Raw genomic sequence first — 22,451 nt, 5'->3', positions numbered from 1 at the left:
CTGTTAGAGTATTGATTCTCATGGTCCTGTTATCTGAATTCTGGACCTTAGCATACAATGTCCATTTACATCTTTCTCCTCTGCACCTAGCCCTAATTCTGGTTTGATCATTGTGCACGTACTTAAAACTCCTATGCTGCTTAATGAACACTTCTCTTAACGTTGATCTCAGAATCTCAACAGTTGGGAAAAGCACACCTAATTTGAACTTGAACTCGGCTAGATTCACGCGCGGATTAAATGCCCTCCTCGATGGTTGTTCATCATCTTCATCTTCGTCGTAGATGCGTTCAAGCTCACTCTCCGACCTAATGGCATCAGATTCTTTGTCTTGACCACCCACGCCTTCTTCACATGCCTGGTTCACCGACACCCACCATTGTTTAGGGTGCTTTGGGTGTGAATCCTCGTCATTGTCTTCCTGGCCAACATAGGCCTCTTCGGCGAACTCAAACTCTTCATTTCGGTGCTCGACTTCGATTTGGGGTTCCTCCATTTGCTGGGGCTCGAATTCTTCCATCGTGGGTTCTTCCATTTGCTGCTCGGGCTCGAAGTTGTCAAATCCTCTTGTTTGAATTGTTTAAGTGTTTTAAATGTTTTAATGATTTATTTCCCATCGTGTATATACGCTTAGTTTTTATTTTCATTGTTTTAAGCGTTTAATGATTTATTTTTGATTTATTTTACAAAAAAATTGTTTAAATGTTGATTCTGTTAAGAATTTAACGTAATAAAGCAGTAGGGACCAACAGAATGTTGATCCTTTAATGTGTACTACATGGAATAGGATTGTGAAGATAAATAAAGGTCTTAGTTTCTTGGAATAATTTGAGATACTGAAAGAGAATTTGCGGATACTGCGATGTTTATTGCAATGGATATTTACGATGAATATTATGATGGTCACTGCGACACGTTATTAATTGCGATCGTACTTGTGATTGCAGTTGTGCAAGTATTGTGATAGTTTATGCGAACGAATTGCTTGGCAAGTTATGGCAAAGGAATTTTTGTGAAAATTTGACACATTTTTCAAATTTTATATAATATAATGACTTCACGTACGAGAATAAATCTTTCATTAGTACGGAGTCAAATGCTAGAAAATTCATATATATATATATATATATATATATCGGATAATAGTTGGTGACCTGAAAATTAGTACAATAATATCTCACGAAAGACACTAGGTATCGAGAACGCAGTCTCGAGAATTCCAAGTATTTAGGCAAGACTTTTCCAATCTAAAGACTAATCTCGTAAAAGGAAGAAAGTAAATTAGGGTTTCGAAAGATGAAAACTATGACTTGTATGTTCGAAAAAGTGGTGTCTGTTCCTTTGAGCTCTTCTTCTATTTATAGATTCCTTGAGTCGAGTACGTGGGGTGATCACTCCCACGTGTCCGACAGATACCAACTAACTGTTCTAAGTTCGTGTGCGTAGTGGGTGGTTATTCTTCGTGCTTTTCTCGGTTGTAACTGTCGAGGTGAGCGTTTTATCTTTTATTTTGATTATGTACACGTGTTTGTTTTGTTTTTTACTAGTCTTTGACCTATCAACTTCTCTTTTCTTCAAATTTCTGCTCGGTAGGGGCTGTTCTTGAGTTATGAATGAGTCGTTCCTTATCTTTCGTGAGTTCTCGGGCCTATTTGACTCGAACTCTGTGCTGGATATATCTTGCTCTCGGGACTCCGAGAAGCCGTCTCGGCCATTTTGGATTATGTGAGTAACAACAGCCTTCCAGTTTCTTAATATTTAGCAAAAATGATAAGAAACTATATAGTTTGATCTTTCATTTAATTAAACTTAACGCATTTTCACTATTTTTCTCTTCGGCGCTGGCCGAGAAGGAATTTTATTTTTCATCGTTTTATTCTTTTCTGGGCTTATGTTGTGCTTACGGCATCGTTTTATGCCAGTTTCATTTTAAACGAAGCGACTTTCTGTGTCTGCCGTTAGATTCGTGAAGCTTCCTTTGTACTCTTCATCTGTGTCATTCGTTACCAAAGTATATAAGGCTCTATTCCGGGTTTTTGGTCTTCATTTCAACTTTCTTTCTACACTACTACCAAACTAAGATACTACAACACTTAAAAATAGTTGTAGAATTATTCTACAACGCTTATTAAGCATTGTAGAAGCTTCTACAATGCTTAGATATCCATTGTAGAAACTTGGCTTGTACAACACTTACGCATCCGTTGTAGAAGCTTCTACAACGATAGAGTTCCATTGTCCAATTTTCATAAATTCCTAAATTTCTAACCACGGAACGTATTCTACAACGGATAAGAATATCTGTTGTAGAAGTATCTCATCGCGGCGAAAAATATACACCACCGCGATGAGAAATATCTAGATATTGTCCCAATATTCATCGCGGCGATGTATATTTTGAGGTAGTTGTCTTCTAGTTAAATATCAAACAAATATGGTGTTTCAACCTAAATTATATCAACCCATACTCTCAATTCTAAACAAACACTTATTTTCAACCTAAATTATACATAATTTCAACCAAAAACTAACCCTGGGTGTAGACGAGGAGCACAGAGGCGTGGAAGAAAGAGAGAGTCGGAGTTGTGGCCGGAGATCCTGGGCTTGTGTGAGTTTGACGTGGTGGTGGATTTTGTGGGTCTGTGGTTGTGGGTTTTGTTGGTTTGTGGTTTGGGTTTTCTGGGTTTGTATGGGCGGAGAAGAATAGTGAGGGTGGAGAGAGAGTGAGGGTGGAAAGAGAAAGAGAAGTGAATGCGGAGAGAGAGTGAGGGCAGAGAAGAGGAGTGAAGGCGGAGAGAGAGAGAGAGAGAGAGAGAGAGAGAGAGAGAGAGAGAGAGAGAGAGAGAGAGAGAGAGAGAGGAGAAGAAGAATGAAGAACAATGAAGAATAAAGAAGAAGAAGAAGAAGAAGAAGAAGAAGAAGAAGAAGAAGAAGAAGAATGAAGAAGAAAAAAAATGGTTAAGTCTTAAATTCAGGCGGGGTTTTTTTTTAAAAATTTAAATTTTAGGTTTTAAAATGCTTCTACAATGCTTAGAGTAAGCGTTCTAGAACTCTCGCCGCGGCGAAGGCTATTTCTCGCTGCGGCGAGACTGTTGAAAAATAAACCCAGAATTATCTTGTCGCGGCGAGTGATAACCTTCGTCGCGGCACGAATATCTTCTAAAAAAAGGCTCTCTGGAACTCTTCTAAATGTCACTAATCCCACAACGCTTAGATTATCCGTTGTAGAAAGTTCTCGCCGCGGCGATGCCTCTACTACGGATAGTCTTAAGCATTGTGGGAGATTTGAAATATGGTGAAATTTTACAACACTTACAGTAAGTGTTGTAGAAACACCAAGCTTCTACACCACTTATAGCAAGCGTTGTAGAAACACCAAAGTTCCGCAACGCTTAGCCATAAGCGTTGTAGAAATACCAAGCTTCTACAACGCTTAGTCATAAGTGTTGTAGAATCACCCAATTTCTACAACACTTATTTTAAGTGTTGTAGAATCTCCAGTTGCTACAAAACTTAGCCGTAAGCGTTGTAGAATATGGATTGTAAGATCCAACATTTGTAGTAGTGCTGGTTTCGGATTTTCATTTCTCTCCGATTCTCCAGCGACTTTTCTCTTTTTTTAGCGCTTTTTCCAGGTGAAGACTTGGTTTTTTCAGCTCTTCCGCCTTCAAATCTTCTGGGTAAGTCATTTATGATTTCTCTCTGTGTTTTCTATCTACAATGCATGTTATTTATTTATTTTTCGTGAAGGTGTGTCGAGGGTTGCCTTGTGAGGCTTCTCGGTCCTTATGCCAATTATGCTAGGAATTATAGCTTATTACGTGATATCATAAGAAACGAGTGGTCGGTCGAAACCAAACCTGAAGATTGATCCCCGGATAGTCCGGAGGACAAAACATGATCCCGAGGAGGTTCACTCTCCCATCTGGGTTTAGTGTCTCTTTCTTCAAAGATATCGATTGGTATCATTGTTAGGAATTCTTGCCCACGAGAAGATATTATTTGTAACTTCTCGCTAAAATATTTAATAAAATAAAGTTTTAACATTTATTATATTTTTGAGTTGAAAGTGATAGTATCTTAATCCAAAGATTTATCAAACATTTATCATTCCATAGTCTCCGTATTAAACTGAGTCGCATGTTGGGCATCCGAGTTCGGCGGTGAACAAAAACATGGTTGATGACTGGTATGCGCCTGGAAAGCCATATCTAAAGTCATATATGTGGAACATGAGTGAAAGTTGATCACTCAGTGGGAGCATTCTACACTTGAAGAAGGTGTACGACCTGGACAAGCTTTGGTTTGGATAGATGCGTCGTTTAAGGACCGTTACGATGCACTAGCCGAGGTCGCTTATGATGGTCACAGTGACACTTAATCTAAATCCTGAAGTAATCATGGACTTTTAGATCATGTTACCGGGTTCTTTGATTCACCACGTTAAAGGCTAATGAAACGCTGACTAAATAGGTGTTTTGGGCGGAAGTGATTTACAGATACGGAATCCATCCTTCATGAAAGAAGGTAAAATATTCTCTCACCTAAGGGTTGATTCCAAGACCGATTGATTGCGCGCACTTCTGAAGTTGACTTACGTTCGGAAGAATCTTTCGCTGGGGAAGCAACTGTGCTTATGGTATATATGTAACGAGAAAGGTATAACTGAACAAATTGACCTATCTCGATACGTGTTGAACTTGAAGGATCATGATCACGTACTGAATAACGATGCATTTCCCAAATGAGGTGCTCGACTGGTCTATACGTGAACAAAACGATGAAATCCGCCACCGCCTGCCCTTTAATGGCTGGTCGAGGTTTGATCCGGATGTCGTATTGCGTTAGCTTGATCGACCACTTCATGAGCCTTCCCGAGACGTCTGGCTTCTGGAGGATTTTTCGTAGCGGGAAGTTCGTCAATACCGTAATGGGATGCGCCAGCGAGTAGTGTTTTAGCTTCCTCGAGGCAGTTATGAGAGTGAAAGCTAGTTTTTCCAAGCTCTGGATATCTTCCTTCTGCCTCGTTTAGGCGCCTCAAAGTATAATACACTAGAAACTGGTGCTTCCCGTCATTTTTTATTAGTTCCGAGCTTACAACGTGTTCTGAGACGGCCAGGTATATCTCTAAAGGCTCTCTGTCTTCTACCTTTCTTAAGGTTGGAGTTCATGCGAGCTGCTCCTTCAAGGACTCAAAATCCTTGTTGCATTGCTCGGTCCATTTGAAATCTTTTGAGCCTCTCAGCGCATCCGCGAAGACCGTATCTGAGATGACTTCGACCAGCGACGTGGCAGAGCCGAGCTGATGAACACGTGTCCTCTTCAACGAATTCTCTTATGCTATAAATAGAAGCTGATATGCTGATTTTCGCACACAAGCTTATGCAATTACTTTCAATATTTCTTTGCCGTTTAGTTTCTCATTGTTGAGCTCCCCTACTAGAGTTCGGCACTTCGCCCTTTGTAATACATTCGTATCAATAAAGATATCGTTATTCTTTTGTTCGTCCTTATTCATTTCTTCCAATTTAAATATTTGTTTCTTATACGAAGTCTTCTGAGACCCATATTTAAATAAATCAAATATATACCATATTATAATTTGTGATTGTTGACGATCCCGAAATTGACATCAACAATTTGGTGCCGTCTGTGGGAAACTTTAGAAAGACCAACATCGAAAGAAACAACTTTCCCAGAAAAAAGATACCGTGTCTTCTACTCCGACTCATTATGAATTAGGAGAGGAAATCCCTCCGGGTATGAGGGCAATCCTGGATATGCTGAACAAAAAAATAGAAAGTCAGGAAGAAACCAACCGAATTCTTAATGCTCGGTTGGATTCCCTCTCAACCCCTCAGAATACTCAGTCCCCAGGCGGGGTCCGACAAAATGACCGCCTCTGAATCTGCTTGAAACACGACGTCAGCCGCCCAAACGAGCCGGGTTCTCCCTCTTGGCATTCGCCTTGAATTCACCGGGATCCTGGTCTGCCAAGGACTAGATCAATCCCCTGCTCCGAGCTCCCAACTCGAAGGGAGTGCAGAAGAGGCCGCCACAGGAGCTGTGATTGATCCGGCCGGACTGCCCCCGCCCCCGCTGGCAGAAGCACCCCCTGGATCTTTCCCAGCAAGTTTCGGACCTCGCCCTTCGGCGACCTCCCAAACGTTCACCGCACAATATTTTGGCGGGCAAAACAAAACCCAGCACAATCCGACCGAAGTCACTTCAGTCACACCACTGCGCACGGGACTTCGCCCCTCTCAAGGGGGCGAACCCAGCATGACTGAGTTCAAAAAATTCAAAGAATCGGTGACGGCCAAGCTGAGAGCAGTCCACTCAAAATTTCACAGTGCGACTAGCTCGGCCCCCGAAATAGACCGACTTGCTGCAAAAACGGGAAGGACTCATTTCGCTAAAAACATCACCGACGTTTTCATTGGAGATGCCGGGAAGGTTCGCCTTCTTCGATACAATGGGACCTCGAACCCGAAGGCTTAAATCTTGTCCTTCAGAATAGCGATGGGACGAGCCATGCTGACAGAGAGAGAACAAGAGGCGGGGTACTGCCAATTGTTCGCCAAAAGCTTGTGTGGAACTGCCTTGGAATGGTTTTCCACACTCGAGCCTAACTCTATCGATAGTATTGCAAAAACAATCGGCAGCATTCCTAAAACATTATTCGATGTTTGTAGAGGACGAACTCACAATAGCAGATTTGTTGGGGGTCTAGCAGAAAGAGAACGAATCCCTGAAGGACTACATGGCCGTTACAAGGACGTACTCTAAAAAATCTCTAACGTTGATCCCGAATCTGCCATAACCTCTCTGAGGAACGGTCTATGGCATGAATCGAGATTCAAGCTAGAGATGACTGTTAACCGCCCCTTACATTGGAAGACTCGATCCACAAGGCTGTAAACTATGCTAAGGTTGAGGAATAATTCACTTCCTTAGCAAAGCAGTGTACGGCCGAAAAGAAACTACACAGAAACACATGGGTGCGGCCTGTAAGCGCTGGGAGCAACCCCCGAAGGGCCAACCCCCAGGAGGCCGGGCCACAAGTCAAAAAGCAACACGCCCCTCCGGGTTTTGCTTTCAACATAGGAGATGAAAGTAAGGAGGGAGGTCCCCAAGCGAAAAAGTGGACTATGGACCCGAATGCGTTCTGCGATTTCCATCAGACCAACGGCCACGCCACGATAAATTGCGAAACTATACGCAAAGTCTTGGCTGAAAAATATGCAAAGGGGAACTGAAGAGCATCGATTTGGGTCCCCCGCCCAAAAAGAAGGTCTTCAACAACAACCGAGGGAGGGGTAAACCCTCACCTAAGAGGTCTAGGCCCACCAATGAAGGGGAACCTGGTTCCCCGCCGACCACAGCAAAACATCGAGTGGACTTCATAATGGGCGGTTCAAAATTTTGCAACAGCTCAGTCAATTCGATTAAAGCTCATCAGTGTCAGTTGATGAATAAGACCACCAAGATCGGAGCAGAACAGGATGTTCAAATCTCGTTCTTGGAGAAAGAGGCCTCATGGGCAACTGACCCGCATGATGACACACTCGTGATAATGATCGACGTGTCTAACTGCGAGGTCTCCCGAGTCCTGATCGATGGAAAAAGCTCTATAGATCTCATCTTCAAGGACACCCTCACATGGATGGTGATTGAAGAGTCCGAGATCGAAAGGAAACAAACCCAATTAACTGGCTTCAATGGATCGATTACTCCATCACTAGGGACCATTAAGTTGCCCGTAAAGACAAATGGAATAAACAAGATAGTTGAATTCCAGGTTCTAGAATGTCTCTTCCCCTACAACATCATCTTGGGACGACCATGGATACATAGGATGAGGGCCGTTCCCTCAACCTTTCATCAATGTATTCAATTTTCCAGGCCTGGAGGAATAGGAGAGATCAGAGGAAACTAGGCAACCTCCCGTAGCTGCTATCTCACTAGCCACAAGCAAAATGTTAAAAAAGCTAAGGGGAAACAATAGCAATTAATGAACGTAGAGCAAGCTCAAAAAGAAAGCTCCAAATTAGATGAGTCACACTCACCAAGTACTGAGATGACAGTGCAAGTGCAGCTCAACATCCTCGATCCCTCCAAGTGCGTGGGGATCGGAGTCGAGCTCAAAGGAAGTTCACGGCGAGAGCTGATTTGTTTCTTGAAACGAAACAAATCTAACTTCGCCTGGACGACGGAAGATATGCAAGGGATTAGCATCGACATTACGTCTCACAAACTTAATGTTGATCCCAGTTTCAAACCAGCAAAACAAAAGAGACGCAAGCTCGGTCCCGATAGGGCATCAGCGGTCAACGACGAAGTTGAAAGACTCCTCAAAGCTGATTCAATCCGCGAAGTTAAGTATCTGGATTGCTTAGCAAACACCGTTGTCGTAAAGAAAAAGAATGGAAAATGGAGGGTGTACATTGACTTCACGGACCTGAACAAAGCATGCCCCAAAGACAGCTTCCCCTTGCCGCATATCGACCAGCTAGTCGAGGAAACCGCGGGACATAAGATACTCTCATTTATGGATGCATTCTCAAGATATAACCAAATCTTAATGCATCTAGACGATCAAGAAAAAACGGAATTCATAACAGACCGAGGCACGTATTGCTACAAGTTCATGCCATTTGGACTAAAAACCGCTGGCGCCACCTATCAAAGGTTAGTCAACGAAATGTTCAAAGAAAAAATAGGAAAAACAATGGAAGTGTATATCGATGATATGCTCGTAAAATCCTTATGGGAAAATGATCACGTAGGACATCTGGAGGAATGTTTCGAGGTATTAAATAAATATCAAATGAAACTAAACCACACCTAATGTTCGTTCGGAGTATCCTCCGGGAAATTCTTCGGGTACTTAGTCACCCAAAGAGGAATTGAAGCCAACCCGGACCAGTTATATGCCCTACGAGAGATGCCCTCAGCTCGCAACAAACGTGAGGTGCAAAGGTGTACAAGCCGAATCGCTGCCCTCAATCGCTTCATCTCTCGATCCATGGACAAATGCCTCCCATTCTACCGACTCCTCAAAGGAAATAAGAAGCTTGAATGGAACGAGAAATGTGAAAAAGCATTTAAAGAACTAAAGGAGTATTTGTCGACACCCCCGGTCCTATCAAAGCTCGTGGCAGGAGAGCCACTCTACCTATACGTCGCCGTTTCCCAAGCGACAGTTAGTTGAGTGCTCGTCAGGGAAGAGCAACGGGACCAACGACCACTAGGACAAAAATCGTCATCCGGTGCGACGTATGTCGCACCAAATACGTATAATGTCGCACCTAAAAGTTTATTAGGTGCGACATTAGGTGCGACTAAGTCGCACCTAAAAGCCCGTCGCTAAAGGCATTAGGTGCGACATGTCGCACCAACTGCCCAAGCTATTTTCCTGCAAAATTTATTGAAATTGGCAGGTAAACTCATATCGGGTGCGACATTGTCGCACCTAATAACATTCCCGCCATTATATTCGGTATGACAATGTCGCAGCGAATATGTTTTTTTAATTAAAAAAAATTACAAAATTAGAAAATTAAATCAAAATTCATTTAGAATTAAATAAAAATTAATTAACAAAATTCTAAATTAATTAGAAATAATATTATGAAAATAGAATTCTTATTTAAAAATACAAATTCATTCTAAAAAAGCGAAAAAATTATTTCCTAATTTTTTTTCCTATAAAACTTATCGATAGTAGAATTCCCTCGGCCGAATAAGTTGCCAGAACTTCGGGAACCGCTTTCGCGTCCTCGTCCACCGCTGCCTAACGCGCTGCCACTCGTTCTGCCGCTTCCGTAAGGACGGTCTCGCAAGAAATCCATAGAACCAGGCGTAGAACCCGGCGTGGAACCTGGCGTCTGCTGATCAGTCCCACCTGGTTGCGGTGCAGGCGGAGGTTGGGGGAGTCGTGGGAGGCTGGTTGTGCATCTAGCTGAGGAAGGCAATCTGTTGCCGCATCTCCTGCAGCTCGGCTTGTTGGGCATCCATCTGAGCTTGCATCTCGGCAACGAATGGATCGGTCTGAGATGACGAACTTGACGAGCCTCTATCTAGCGTCTGGGCAACACCCAGCGATGAACTTGGGATCGAAGGCCCTAAACTGACTTTCCAGTCTCTGCGTACTCCCAAAATGTCGCGCATCGCGTACATCACTGCATCTTCTTGGGAGATCACGGTGTTTTGCTCCTCCGCTTGCCGCAAAATATCTATCGTTTGGGCGGTGATTTGATCATTAAAAAAAAACCACAAAAAACTTATCAGATAAGAAAAATTTAAGTAATTAAATATAGTAAATAAAACAAATAACTTAGGAATTGCGACTTCGCGAAGTCCATCGTCCACGATCCCTTGCGTCATGGTGTTTTTCTGACCATATCGCTAAAGCCGAGCCTATACTCCCATCTTCCCTTCGCTGTAATTTTTCAACATTAAAATATGAATCACATATATATTTCATATTTATATTAAGCGACTTACGTTCCTCGAGCGATGACCAAAAAAACTAAGCGACCCTTGTCTCGCCTTCGTCTTCTTCTTCTTCTTCGAATTTTCCCGGTTGCGGACAGACTTTGCCTACGAGACATAAATTCGTTAAGTTCAATATTAAGAAATTCAAATAACCATCGGAAGTTCAACTCATACCTTATGCTCCGGCGAGTCGAACGTCTCTATTGCTTTCAACTAGGTTTCCTGGTTATAGCATTCGGGAGTTTCGTTTTTAGCGAGATCCTTACTCCCGCAAAATGTCTTGAAGAAGAGCTGCGACAACCTCGACTTTTGGCCACAGAGCATCCTCTTCGCATCGTGAATGATAGCCATATCAATCTCGTTACGAATAGGATCTGCAGGCACAAGCTCGTCAGTGTCGAGATGAGCGTAAACGAAGCGGTACTCGTTATGAATCGAGTTCATAAGAGCCGCCACACTCTGGGCAGGCACATGATTCCAGTCTGGGAGGTCTTCCATTCGACCGTAAAAGTTGAACTCGTTCACGGGCACACAAACACCGCTATTCTGGGTGATTCGTTGGTTATCACGACGACGAGTGATGAACTTCACACCATTCACAAAGCAACTCGGATACTGATGAGCAATTTGCATAGATCCCGTAGACAATGCGTAAAGCTCTTCGGACACGTCAGAGCCACTAACTTTCATGTCATAAATCTGGAATATGCAAATTAAGATGATGTCATTAGCAGTTTTAGTATGTGCTCCACTTGCTCCTCTGCACGCACTTCACTCGGAGTCGGATCCATAAAATCGTCGAACTCATCGTGATCCATTATATCATGGAGAGCATCGTGCAATCCACCGACTCCTCTCTGGTTAGTCTCGTTGGCATCTTCTACTTGGGTAAGCACATGACGTTCGCCATGATGATACCATTCGGTGTATCCCGGGGTAAACCCCTTGTTCAAAAGGTGATTCTTTACGACCCCGATGTCCAGCCATCTCACGTTATTGCAAGACTTACAAGGACAACGATAATGACCGTTTTCGTTCGGGAGTTTGCTTGCAAGGCGGATAAACTCGTTAACCCCTGTTTTATATTGCAAACTCAACCGATTGTTCTCGGTAATCCAATCTCTACTTGGATTTGACATTCTGCTGAATAAGATGGGAAATTGAGAGATAAAAATGAATCGTTAGAATTCATTTTGTAATAGTGAATTATTAGGAAATTGAGAGGTAAAATTGAGAGTGAATCGTTAATATTTGAAATTTAGAGTGAATTGTTATGAATTTGAGAGTGAATCGTTAATACAAATTCTCTTCACTACTGATTTCATTAACGAGTTAACCAATTTCGACAAATTAGTTAATTCGTTAAAATATATTGTCGAAAGAGTTAATTTTTTGACAAATACGTTTTATTCTACCAAAAATTCGAAAGAGTTTCCCCTATAATATTGACTAACCAAAATCTGCAATTTAAAAAAAAACACATATATAACCAACCAGGACTATCTATTAACATACTAAATAATAAACCGAGCCTCCGTAGCTCGGTTGCAATAAATTTTCAATAAGTATAATTAAATTTAACATGTTACTAATTCAACAAATTGCAATGAAATTAAACAAAACAAGTTACAATTACATTAAATTACACTAAACATGTTACTAATTAATTTAATACTTTTAACTTAATTAATCTAATCTAACATATTACATATTATTAAAACTAATCAAGTTATATTTTCATCTAATCTAACATATTACTATTTTCATATATATTACTAATTAATCTAACTAAATGTTGAAATTGATCTAGGGTTAAGAAAAAGTTTAACGCTTCAAGCAAGTGGCGGAATTTAAAAATTTTATTTTAAACGAGTAAAACGATTTTACTAACCTAGACAAAGCGCAATTACATGTAAATAAAAACTATTATGAGCATTAAATAATTTACTAACATTTTTAGAAGCTTTAACGTTGATGAGCCTTTGGAAGGTTGAAACGTTCGTCTCCCATCGTAGCACGTCTCTCTTCTTTCCTCGGGAACTCGAGCAACCACGAATGTTTCTATCACTAAAATCACTCGAGAGAAAAGGAATTAGTGAGTGGGCACTTTTAAACACGACGACTCGAGAACAAGTCTCAAAGTCGAAGAGCTAAAACGCTAGGTCAAATGTGGACCTAGGTGCCAAAACAAAAATGAAAGAAAACTATAGAGAGAGAGGGAGGAGAAGTCGGCCACCACAAGGTCTAGAGAGAGAAGCTCTCAATCTCTAACTTATGTGGAATGAATAAAATGTAGGGAATGAGGGCTCTATTTATAGGAGAGGTTTTACCTTCAATAAGGTAGTTTCCACTTCTATAGAATATCACATATTCATGAGCAAATATTGCTCTCCTTCCCTTAGAGTCACACGGCCAAGAGTTGCTTCTAGAAGCCTTGGATTTGTTTCCTCTTTTGTTTTGCTTCTCCCTTGACTCATGTTGGCCGAAATACTTCTTTCCTCTTGGAGGAAATTTGTTTCCTCTTTTTCTTTTGGCAAGTATCTTCATACATTAATTCACAAAATAATCTCCCTTTTTCTCCTTTGGGTTGGGCGGCCAAGAAGACCTTCTAGAAGGCATTTCAAGATTTTCTTCACTTGTTCATGACAACATAAGAAAAGCCCATTAAGAATTTTCAAGTAAAATTCTTTGAAATGAAAGTAATCCACAAGGCCCAATGAACTCATCATGGCCGAGTATCAATATGTCATCGTATAACATTGTCAAAAAATTTATTGACATTCATTTCATACTATGTCGAAAAAGACAAAAAAACCCTTTTGACTATTTTCATAAAACTTGTCTCGTTCTTGTTTTGACTTAGCTTCTAGTTTAACTATTCCTACTTGATATGATTTGTGATATAGTGACCTCATGGATCCAAATGAACAAAGCTTGAGCTAAATACTTGGACTCAAAAGTTCACAAACCTTTTTCCAATTTTAGCTTAATGTCAACTGACTCCACGAAAGAGTTGACACTGAAAATCTCTCGGTTCAAATGAATTTATTTTCTACTCAAGAATTCAACCTAATTGTAATGAGTGGATCCATTGAATATTCTACCCAATTTTCGCCCCCTTCAATGATCTCCGACGTATGGCATTTGTCGAATTCAACAAACGCTATTGAGATGACCGGAGAAGATCTCTCCTTGGTGGAGGCGTGGCTGGCCGGTGAGGAAGAGGGTGCGCGTGCCGGAGACGGCCAGCGCCGGTAGGTGGACGCTGGGGACGGTCCATGCGCCGGAGGAGACGCCTTGGCCCTGGGCGGCACCGGCAGTGTTGGAGGCGTCAGGGGAGATGCACCCAGGCCGGGGGACGATGCCCAACAACCCACAGGCGGCCTGGGTGGCGTGCGCGTACCGGAGGAGGCCGCGCCGGAAGTGGCCGGTGCTGGAGGAGACGCGCCGGAGGAGGACGACGCCGGGGAGGACGCCTTGTCCGGGGGCGGCGCGATCTAGGTCGACCCCAGCGCCGAGGAAGCCCCCACTCGACTGGGCGGGGCCGTTTGGACGGCCACCAGGCGCGCCGGCGAGGAGGAACGCCCGGGCGGAGCAAGCGAGCCCGGGGCGGTCGCGCACGGCGAAGCCGACACCGAGAGGGGCATGCCGGCCGGTGTCGATGCCTCCCGGGTTGGTCCCGACATGGGGGAGGCCTTTGCTCGACTGCAGATCGCGCCCAGGAAGAGAGCCCCCCGGGCCTGGCCGCGCTGGTGATGACGCGTGCTGCCGGAGAGCCGCCGACGCTGGGTGACGCTGCCCATGGAGAAGCCGGCGCCGGGCAGGAGGTGGCCCGGCCAGGGGGAGGTGGCCTGCCCGATCCTTGGGCAAACCCTAGCCCAACTGGGCCGGGCCTGTGTGGTGAGGGCCCAGCCAGCCAGGAACCGGGCTGGGCTGCTGGTTCAAGCGCGCGCGAGGAAGGCCCAATCGGCCAGGGGCCGGACGGGGCCGCTGGGCCGGGCGTGCACGAGGAGGGCTCGATCGGCCGGGAGCCCGACTGGGCCGTTGGGCCGGACGCGTCTGGGGCGAGCGCTGGGACGCCCGGGCAGGGCTCGCGGGCCGGAGACCCCGCTGGCCGAGAGCTGGGCCGAGCTGACGGGCCGGACGCGTGCGCTGAAGACCGGGAGACGCCTGGGCCGGGCCTACGCTTGGAGGAACCACCCAGCCAGGAGAGGGGCTGGGTCCTTGGGCTGGATGCGCGCATAGGAGGGAGCACGGCCGGCCACGGGCTGGGCCGGCCTAACGGCGGCGGCCCGGCTAGCGGGCAGGCGGGCGCGCGCTCGGGCAACCATGCCGAGGTCGAGAGGAGCCACCTGGCCCGAGTGGGCGGCCGTGACGGGGTCACCCCCTGCCCGAGCAATGCTCCAGACGCCGAGCGCTCGAGCGACTCGTCGAGCCGTCACGTCACACCTACGGCGACACTTTCCTCAACCGCGCGGGAGGAAACGAGAGCCTCAACCTTCCCGATCAGAGAGTCGGTCATACGGGGAGACCTTGGTTGCTCGGGCATTGACGTCCCGAGTTCGCTCTCAATTGTCAGCTTCATGAGCCTGATGAAGCGCTACAATATCCTGGAGTTCGTGTCGATCCTAAGACCATTGCCCGATGATCTTCCGACTCTCCCGCGAAAGGGGTACGCCGCGATCCATGAGGCGTGTCTTCGCGGAGGACTGAGGTTGTCCTTCCAACTGGTCATACATGAGTTGCTAGTTCGATTAGGGGTACACGCTTCGCAGATGTCCCCGTTCTTTTATCGAGTGGTTGCGGCATGCACATGATGCTTTATCGAGCAAAGAAGAGGGCCGTCACCGCGGACGACATTCAGGACCTTATAACGGTGCGAGGGGTCCCCGGGAGGCCGGGCTCCTACTTGGTATCACATCAGAAGCGCCTAGCCATCATCACCAGGGTTGCTTCGAAGCACAGATACCCCTGGGTGTGGGTGTCCGAGTCAGCTTTCGGGGTCGCGCCCCTCACCTTCGGTCCCGCGGCCGATTTCACACTGGTAGGCGACGTCGAGGACTCCGAGCTCAACTTGGTGATCAGGGCGGTCCCGGAGTCGAGACGGAAGGGATCACTTTTCGAGTCTCCAGACCTAATGGCGAGGACTGGGTGGTTCGTGCCCGGCGACGACGCTCCTCCATCCTCTGGTCTCGGCGCGGAGGTTGTGGAGGATCTTGAATCAGAGGCGGGGGGTTCGTCCGCCCCTCCCCCCGACGCGGGGGGTACTTGCCATGCATATGCTTTCGCGTTATCGCACATTTCGTTCTTCTTATTGCTATGTTTTACCCGACTGACGCCCTTTCTCTTTTGCAGATACCGTGGCCCGACATCGATCACGCGCACGAGTGCCGAGAGTGGCACCTACCATTGAAGCTACGACTGCGGCTCGTCCCCGAGCCGAGGCTCGCTGCGGGGGGTCGCCATCGCGGGCGAGGAACGAGGCGATCTCTTCCAAAAAGCGACCGTCGTTGTCGACCTCCTTCGGATCACCCTCCGGCCACAAGCGTGCCAACACATCGGCGGTGCCGGATAGCATGGATTCGATGCTCCTAGCGGAGGCGGCAGAGCTGAGGGACCAGTGCTCCCGAGGGATCCTTGAAACCTCCCTGCGGGATTTCAAGGGTCTGCTGACGACGAGAGACCTTGAGCATTTCCAAAATGGGATCGACGACGCCCGAAAGGTATGATTCGTTTGCTCGTCTTATGAGTAATCATTATGCTTATTCTAATTATGCGTATATCACTTGTCCCCACAGATGCTCGCACGCCAAGAGCGAAGTGACCGCATTCTCCGGGACCTGTTGCGGCGCATGCAGATCATGGAGAAGGACAAGGAGAGCGTGGCGGCCGCCCATGCTGCCGCTCTAGCGGGGGTCCGTACCGCCCGAGAGTTTCAAGCGCTCGAGGAGGAGCTGGAGCGAGTTCGCGGGGAATCGGCGGCCGATAAATCGCTTTGCATGGCCGAGCAGGCATCTCGGGAGAAGGCGGAGCAGGCGGCCGACACCTTCTTAGGGGAGACGAAGAAGCTCCAGGCGGCGCTCTCGAGCCGGGACGAGGAGCTGAGCATCGTCCACGCTCGACTATCGGTGAGCGAGATCTCCCGGATCACGGCCGAGAGGGAGAGGGATACTTTGCGGGCGGAGGTGCAGACCCTCGTCGAGGAGAAAGAGGATGCCGTGCGATCCAAGACGGACTTGGAGGACGACTGGGACCTCGCGTTGGAGGTGGCTCGTTACGCGGCGGCCATACGGGTCCGAGACGCGACCGCGAAGGAGAACGTGTCTCGCGGGGCCACCTTTTCCTTCTTCGACGCCATGTTCCCTCCTTTGGATGATGAGCCGCCGGAGGACGACCCACGTCCTCAAGTCCCTGCAGAGGCCGCCCAGTCGACGAACCACCAGTTTGACGGAGAAGCTACCGGCGGGTCGGGCTCCCTTTGTCCCGAGGGTGACGAGGAACAGATTGACTTTGGCTCGGAATAGCCAATTTTATTTTATATTCCGCGCACTTGTTTAGCGCTTACATTATGTTTCCTTTGGATGCTTGTTATGTTTGTCTTTCGTTCGACATTTTCCGTACTTTCGTATTCTCTTCGTTGAGTTGCTTTATGCGATACCGTTTACTTTCGTATTACGCGTCTTATTTTCTCGACTTACTATGCTTAGCGTAATCGATTCACGCGATTAATTTAGTGCGCGTCTTACGAACTCGGCTTACTATATTTAGCGTAACCGGTTTTCACGGCTTACTGCCACACCTGGTGGCAAAGTTTCCCGCGGACGCTGGCTAGACCAGTTTCGTTCGGCGGGTGCGACTCTCTGCCACCCATTCACGACTCGCTGCCTATCGGCCTGTGCGAGCTGGGCGGCCGTTGCGCCCATCTTCCGGCGAGTACGCTACCTATCGGTGTGCGCATTATGCATCGGGACGGGCTTGTTGTAGACGCAGTTCCCAATGAGCGTGGTACCTGTTGGTACGCGTGTCATGTTTTGGGTTTTGACTGCCGAGATCGACGGTCCGGTGCGCGGACGCGATCCATTGACGCCCCGCCGCCTATCGGTGTGCGAGGCGTGGAATCGTGCGAGAGCGTCGCGCGAGGGTCGGAGGTCCGGTGCGCGGATCCGATTTGTTGATGTTTCGCTACCTCTCGGCGCGTGAAACGTGGAGTCGCGCGAGAAATGTGCCTGTTATCCTCATTAGCCCCCCGAGTTTCTTGTGTACTCGTAGAGGAGACTAGAAATTATAATACAATAGGATAAAGGTTTTGAAATGAAATGTAATTCAATTACCATGTTGAAATAGTCAAAAATTACATTCCCAGGTCGTTGGCCGTACTTGAAATTTTAAATTGTTTTTCGTCAAAATCGAAAATAAGATAAAAAAAAGACATGAGGTAGGCGAGAACGGGCTTCTATTGGTAGTATTGCCGCAGGTGCTCCGCGTTCCATGGGTGCATGAACACGAGTCCCTCCAGGTTCTCGAGTTCGTACGTGCCATTGTGGATGGCTTGGCGCACGCGGTATGGACCTTCCCAGGTGGGGCCCAAGACTCCCGCCCCTTGCACTTTGGTGTTTTGGAACACCCTTCTAAGGACGAGGCTCCCATCGGCGAACTTCCGCAGATTGACATTGGAATTGTAGTACTTCTCGACCTTTCTCTTTTGTGCAGCGAGGCGGGAGAGCGCGTCCGCCCTCTTCTCGTCTATGAAGTCTAGCTCGAGCCAGATTGCGTCGTCGTTGGCTGCTTCTTCATACTCCTCTATGCGCAAAGTTGGCAGCTTGGTCTCGACGGGTACCACGGCCTCGACGCCGAATGCGAGAGCGAAAGGGGTTTCGCCGATCGCATTTCGTGCGGTGGTTCGGTACGCCCACAAGACCATGGGAAACTCGTCGGCCCAAGCCCCCTTTCTTTCTTCCAGCTTCTTCTTCAGGTTTTTCGTTGATCGTTTTGTCGACCGCCTCGACTTGACCGTTGGCATGCGGATGACGGGGAGAAGAGAAAGTCTTGCTAATGCCCAATTGTTCGCACATGTCTCGGAGGCGCGCGTTGTCGAATTGCTTTCCATTGTCGGTCATAATCGACGCGGGGATCCTGAAGCGGCAGACAATGTTCTTCCAGATGAAGCTCGTCGTGTTCGCCTCGGTGATCTTTGCCAGCGGTTCGGCCTCTACCCATTTTGTGAAGTAGTCGATTGCCACAATCGCATGCTTGTATTGTTGGAATTGATCTAGTGTTTAAGAAAAAGTTTAACGCTTCGTTAAGCGGCGGAAATTTAAAAATTTTCTTTTTCAAGTAAAACAGTTTTTACTAACCTAGACAAAGTGCAAGCACATGTAAATAAAACTAATATGAGCATAATAAATTTACTAACCTCTTAAGAAGCTTGAACGTTGATGAGCCTTCGGAAGTTTGACAACGTTCGTCTCCCTCGCATCGCGTCTCTCTTTCTTTCCTCGGCAACTCGAGCAACCACGAAAGTTTCTATCACTAAATCACTCGAGAAAAAAAGGAATTAGTGAGTGGGCACTTTTAAACACTACGACTTAAGAACGAGTCTTGAAGTCGCAGAGCTAAACTCTAGGTCAAATGAGGACCTAGGTGCCAAAACAATAAAACGAAATTGAATAGAGAGAGAGAGAGAAGATCGGCCAAGCTAGAGAGAGAAACTCTCAAATCTCTAGAACTTGGGATGAATGAAATGTGTGGAATGAGGCTCCTATTTATAGGAGAGGTCTCACCTTCAATAAGGTAGTTTCCTCTTCTATAGAATATCACATATTCATGAGCAAATATTGCCCATTTCCCTCTTATTCCACACGGCCAAGGCAGCCTTCTAGAAGGCTTGGATTTGTTTTCTTTTTTGTTCCTCGCCTTGCCTTTTTCTCACTTGGCCGTAATTCCCATTGCATGCATGGGAAATTTGTTTCCTCTTTATCTTTTGGTAAGTATCTTGATACATTTATGCACAAAATATTCTCTATTCCTTTAGGGTAGTGGGCGCCCAAGTGGCTTTCTAGAAGGGGCTTCTAGAAGCTTCTTCATTTGTTCATGAAAACATGAAAAAGGCCCATTAAGAATTTTCAATAAAATTCTTATGAAATGAAATAAATCCACAGGGCCCAATAAATCTAATTTTGGCCGAGTGAAGCATGTCATCAAATGACCATGTCAAAAAATTTATTGACATTCATTTCATCCTATGTCTTAAAAGACAAAAATACCCTTTTGACAATTTTCGTTCTTGTTTTGACTTAGCTTCCATTTTAACTATTCCTACTCGATGTGATTCGTGACAGTGACCTCATGGATCCAAATGAACAAAGCTTGAGCTAAATACTTGGACTCAAAAGTTCACAAACCTTTTCCAAGTTTAGCTTAATGTCAACTGACTCCACTAAAGAATTGACACTGAAAATCTCTCGGTTCAAATGAATTTATTTTCTACTCAAGAATTCAACCTAATTGTAATGAGTGGATCCACATAATATTATCAGTGTTTACCCTTCATGAATATCATCAGCTAGTCGGGATTTACAAAATTACCATTTTACCCATCTAGCTGTTATTTCCTCAACTCCTTTGTCGCTTGTGAATAAGTTAGAAACAATGTATTGACGAGGAGCTAACAAGTCACATTGTTTCATCCAAAAAATTCAAGACTCAATTTGGACACTGGCCAGTTCATTTAGTCACACTCCAAGGAACAAAGCATGAGGTGATATACATTGCATTGCAGCAATCTTATACATGAATTCCATATCTATGAGAATTTCACAAAGTTACTCATGACATTCTCACAACTTAGTACTTCACCAATAGGCCTTGTTCGGAATCACATAGTGAGTCCGAACTCTGACTTTCTCAAATGAGAATACTAAGGTGTGAAATGACATGTCTCATTTCAGGATTAAGGTAAGCACGATGCAATTCATACGTAGTGACTTCGAGACATAAGAGGTTAAATGGTTTGTTCTTATCTTGTCTCTAGAAGTGCACTGGTCAATTCAGTACCTTTAGAAGATACCTAGAAGAACTATAGGGTCTGTTGTCGGCCCGTCTAGGGCCGACGGAGACAAAGGCATCTCTTCAACCCACGTGGCCGGTGCGAGGTCTCGGGCGGCGAAACCCCGACCCAACCAGGGGCCGACCGAAACCAATGGCCAAGTCAATGGCTCACTCGGCCATTGGGCAGTTCACTCGGCCATTGGCCGAGTGAACCCTCCAGCCACCAAGGCAGTTCACTCGGCCATTGGCCGAGTGAACCTTCCAGCAGTTCATTCGGCCAATGGCCGAGTGAACCCTCCAGCCACCAAGGCAGTTCACTCGGCCGTTGGCCGAGTGAACCTTCCAGCAGTTCACTCGGCCAATGGCCGAGTGAACCCTCCAGCCGCCAAGGCAGTTCACTCGGCCAACTCGGCCATTGGCCGAGTGAACCTTCCAGCAGTTCACTCGGCCAATGGCCGAGTGAACCTTCCAGCTGCCCCTGCAGTTCACTCGGCCATTGGCCGAGTGAACCTTCCAGCAGTTCACTCGGCCAATGGCCGAGTGAACCTTAGCCGGCCCAAGCTTTTCACTCGGCCAATGGCCGAGTGAACCTCACCACCATGTTCACTCGGCCATTGGCCGACCCAGCCACTCAATGGCCGAACCAAGCAAGTTCACTCGGCCAAGGGGTCTTCAAAGCACCCCTTGGCTGCCTATAAATAGAGGGGCCACTCCCCTACTCCAGGTAACCCAGTCTTGAGTACTGAAACGCTGCCGAACTCGTACCTCGCTCGTTTCTCTAAAGCTTTGGCCTCTAAACACCCCTAAAACCTCTATACTCCACCTCAATCCCACTAATGTTGAGCGTCGAAGAGGTAAACAGGGGCACCCCCCCTGTTTCCCCTTTGTAGTTCACGTGTTCTCTACTCCTTTTCAGGTACTCTGACGAACTCAAGGGACATCCACAGCTAAGGGACGACTCGGGATACCGGGTCCAACACGCTCGAGTCAAGACGAGACCACTTGGTCCGGCCTTGGGTCTAACCGTCTTTGGCTCCTAAATAGTTGTCCGAAAAACAGCGACAACAAAGGAGTCAAATGGCCGACTCAAGCATGCTCACTCGGCCAAGGGGACTTCAAACCACCTCTTGGCCGCCTATAAATAGAGAGGTCTGCCCTCTCCCAAAGGTAATCCATTCTTGAGTACTGAAACGCTGTCGAACTCGCACCTCACTCGTTTCTCTCAAGTCACGGCCTCTAAACACCCCTAAAACCTCTATACTCCACCTCAACCCCACTAATGTTGAGCGTCGGAGAGGTAAACAGGGGCACCCCCCCTGTTTCCCCTTTGTAGTTCACAATCTCTTGTTTGCTTTTCAGGTATCGAGACGAGGTGAGCTTCACCCACAGCTAAGGGATGACTTGGGATACCAAATCTGACACGCTTGAGCCGGAGTGAGACCACTTGGTCCGGCCTTGGGTCTAACCACTCTGGGCTCCTAAATAGTTGTCCAAAAATCAGGGACAACATTTTGGCGCTAGAAGGAGGGCATCTCTCGACCTCGGCGACGCATTCCCTCTACCACGTTCATTCCTGCTACTTCTACGACTCTCGAGAGATGAGTCGTATCCCCGCCACCTCCGTGGGCGCCCGAGCGACTAGCTCGAGGCGCGACCTCCAAAGCTCTGCGCACCATCTCGAAGGGCAACCTCATGATAATGAGAGCCAGCCCCGAGACCCGGCGAATGACCTCGAGGCTGCAGTCCGAGAGGACACGGCTCGAAGGCTCGCCGAGCTCCTAGACCGCCCCGGCGTCACCGGTGCGCTCATCGCCGACCTCCTTGACTCCAACAACGTCGACGACATAAACTACGAGACCAACCTCGACCACGCTATTCACGAAAGTGGACACACACGCACGCTT

At 46.7% G+C, this 22,451-nt stretch overlaps 1 protein-coding gene across 1 annotated transcript; it reads left to right on the top strand.

The window, feature by feature from the left end:
• The first annotated feature begins 7,408 nt into the window (after positions 1-7,408).
• Positions 7,409-7,939, top strand: LOC149401522 (uncharacterized). Its single transcript, XM_089610766.1, has one exon. It carries the CDS (start codon positions 7,409-7,411, stop codon positions 7,937-7,939), a length of 531 nt encoding a protein of 176 aa, XP_089466892.1.
• The last annotated feature ends 14,512 nt before the right edge of the window (positions 7,940-22,451 follow it).

The sequence above is a fragment of the Urtica dioica genome, chromosome 4 (genome assembly GCF_054948205.1).
Source record: "Urtica dioica subsp. dioica isolate 48M chromosome 4, U.dioica_male_clone48M_v1_H2, whole genome shotgun sequence".
NCBI classification, from domain to species: domain Eukaryota; kingdom Viridiplantae; phylum Streptophyta; class Magnoliopsida; order Rosales; family Urticaceae; genus Urtica; species Urtica dioica.
Note: the sequence above shows the minus strand (reverse complement) of the source record. Positions and strands in the feature narration are given on the sequence as shown.

Excerpts from the sequence above, each read along its gene's own strand:
- LOC149401522 (XM_089610766.1), top strand. The coding sequence starts at position 7,409 with ATGGGCGGTTCAAAATTTTGCAACAGCTCAGTCAATTCGATTAAAGCT.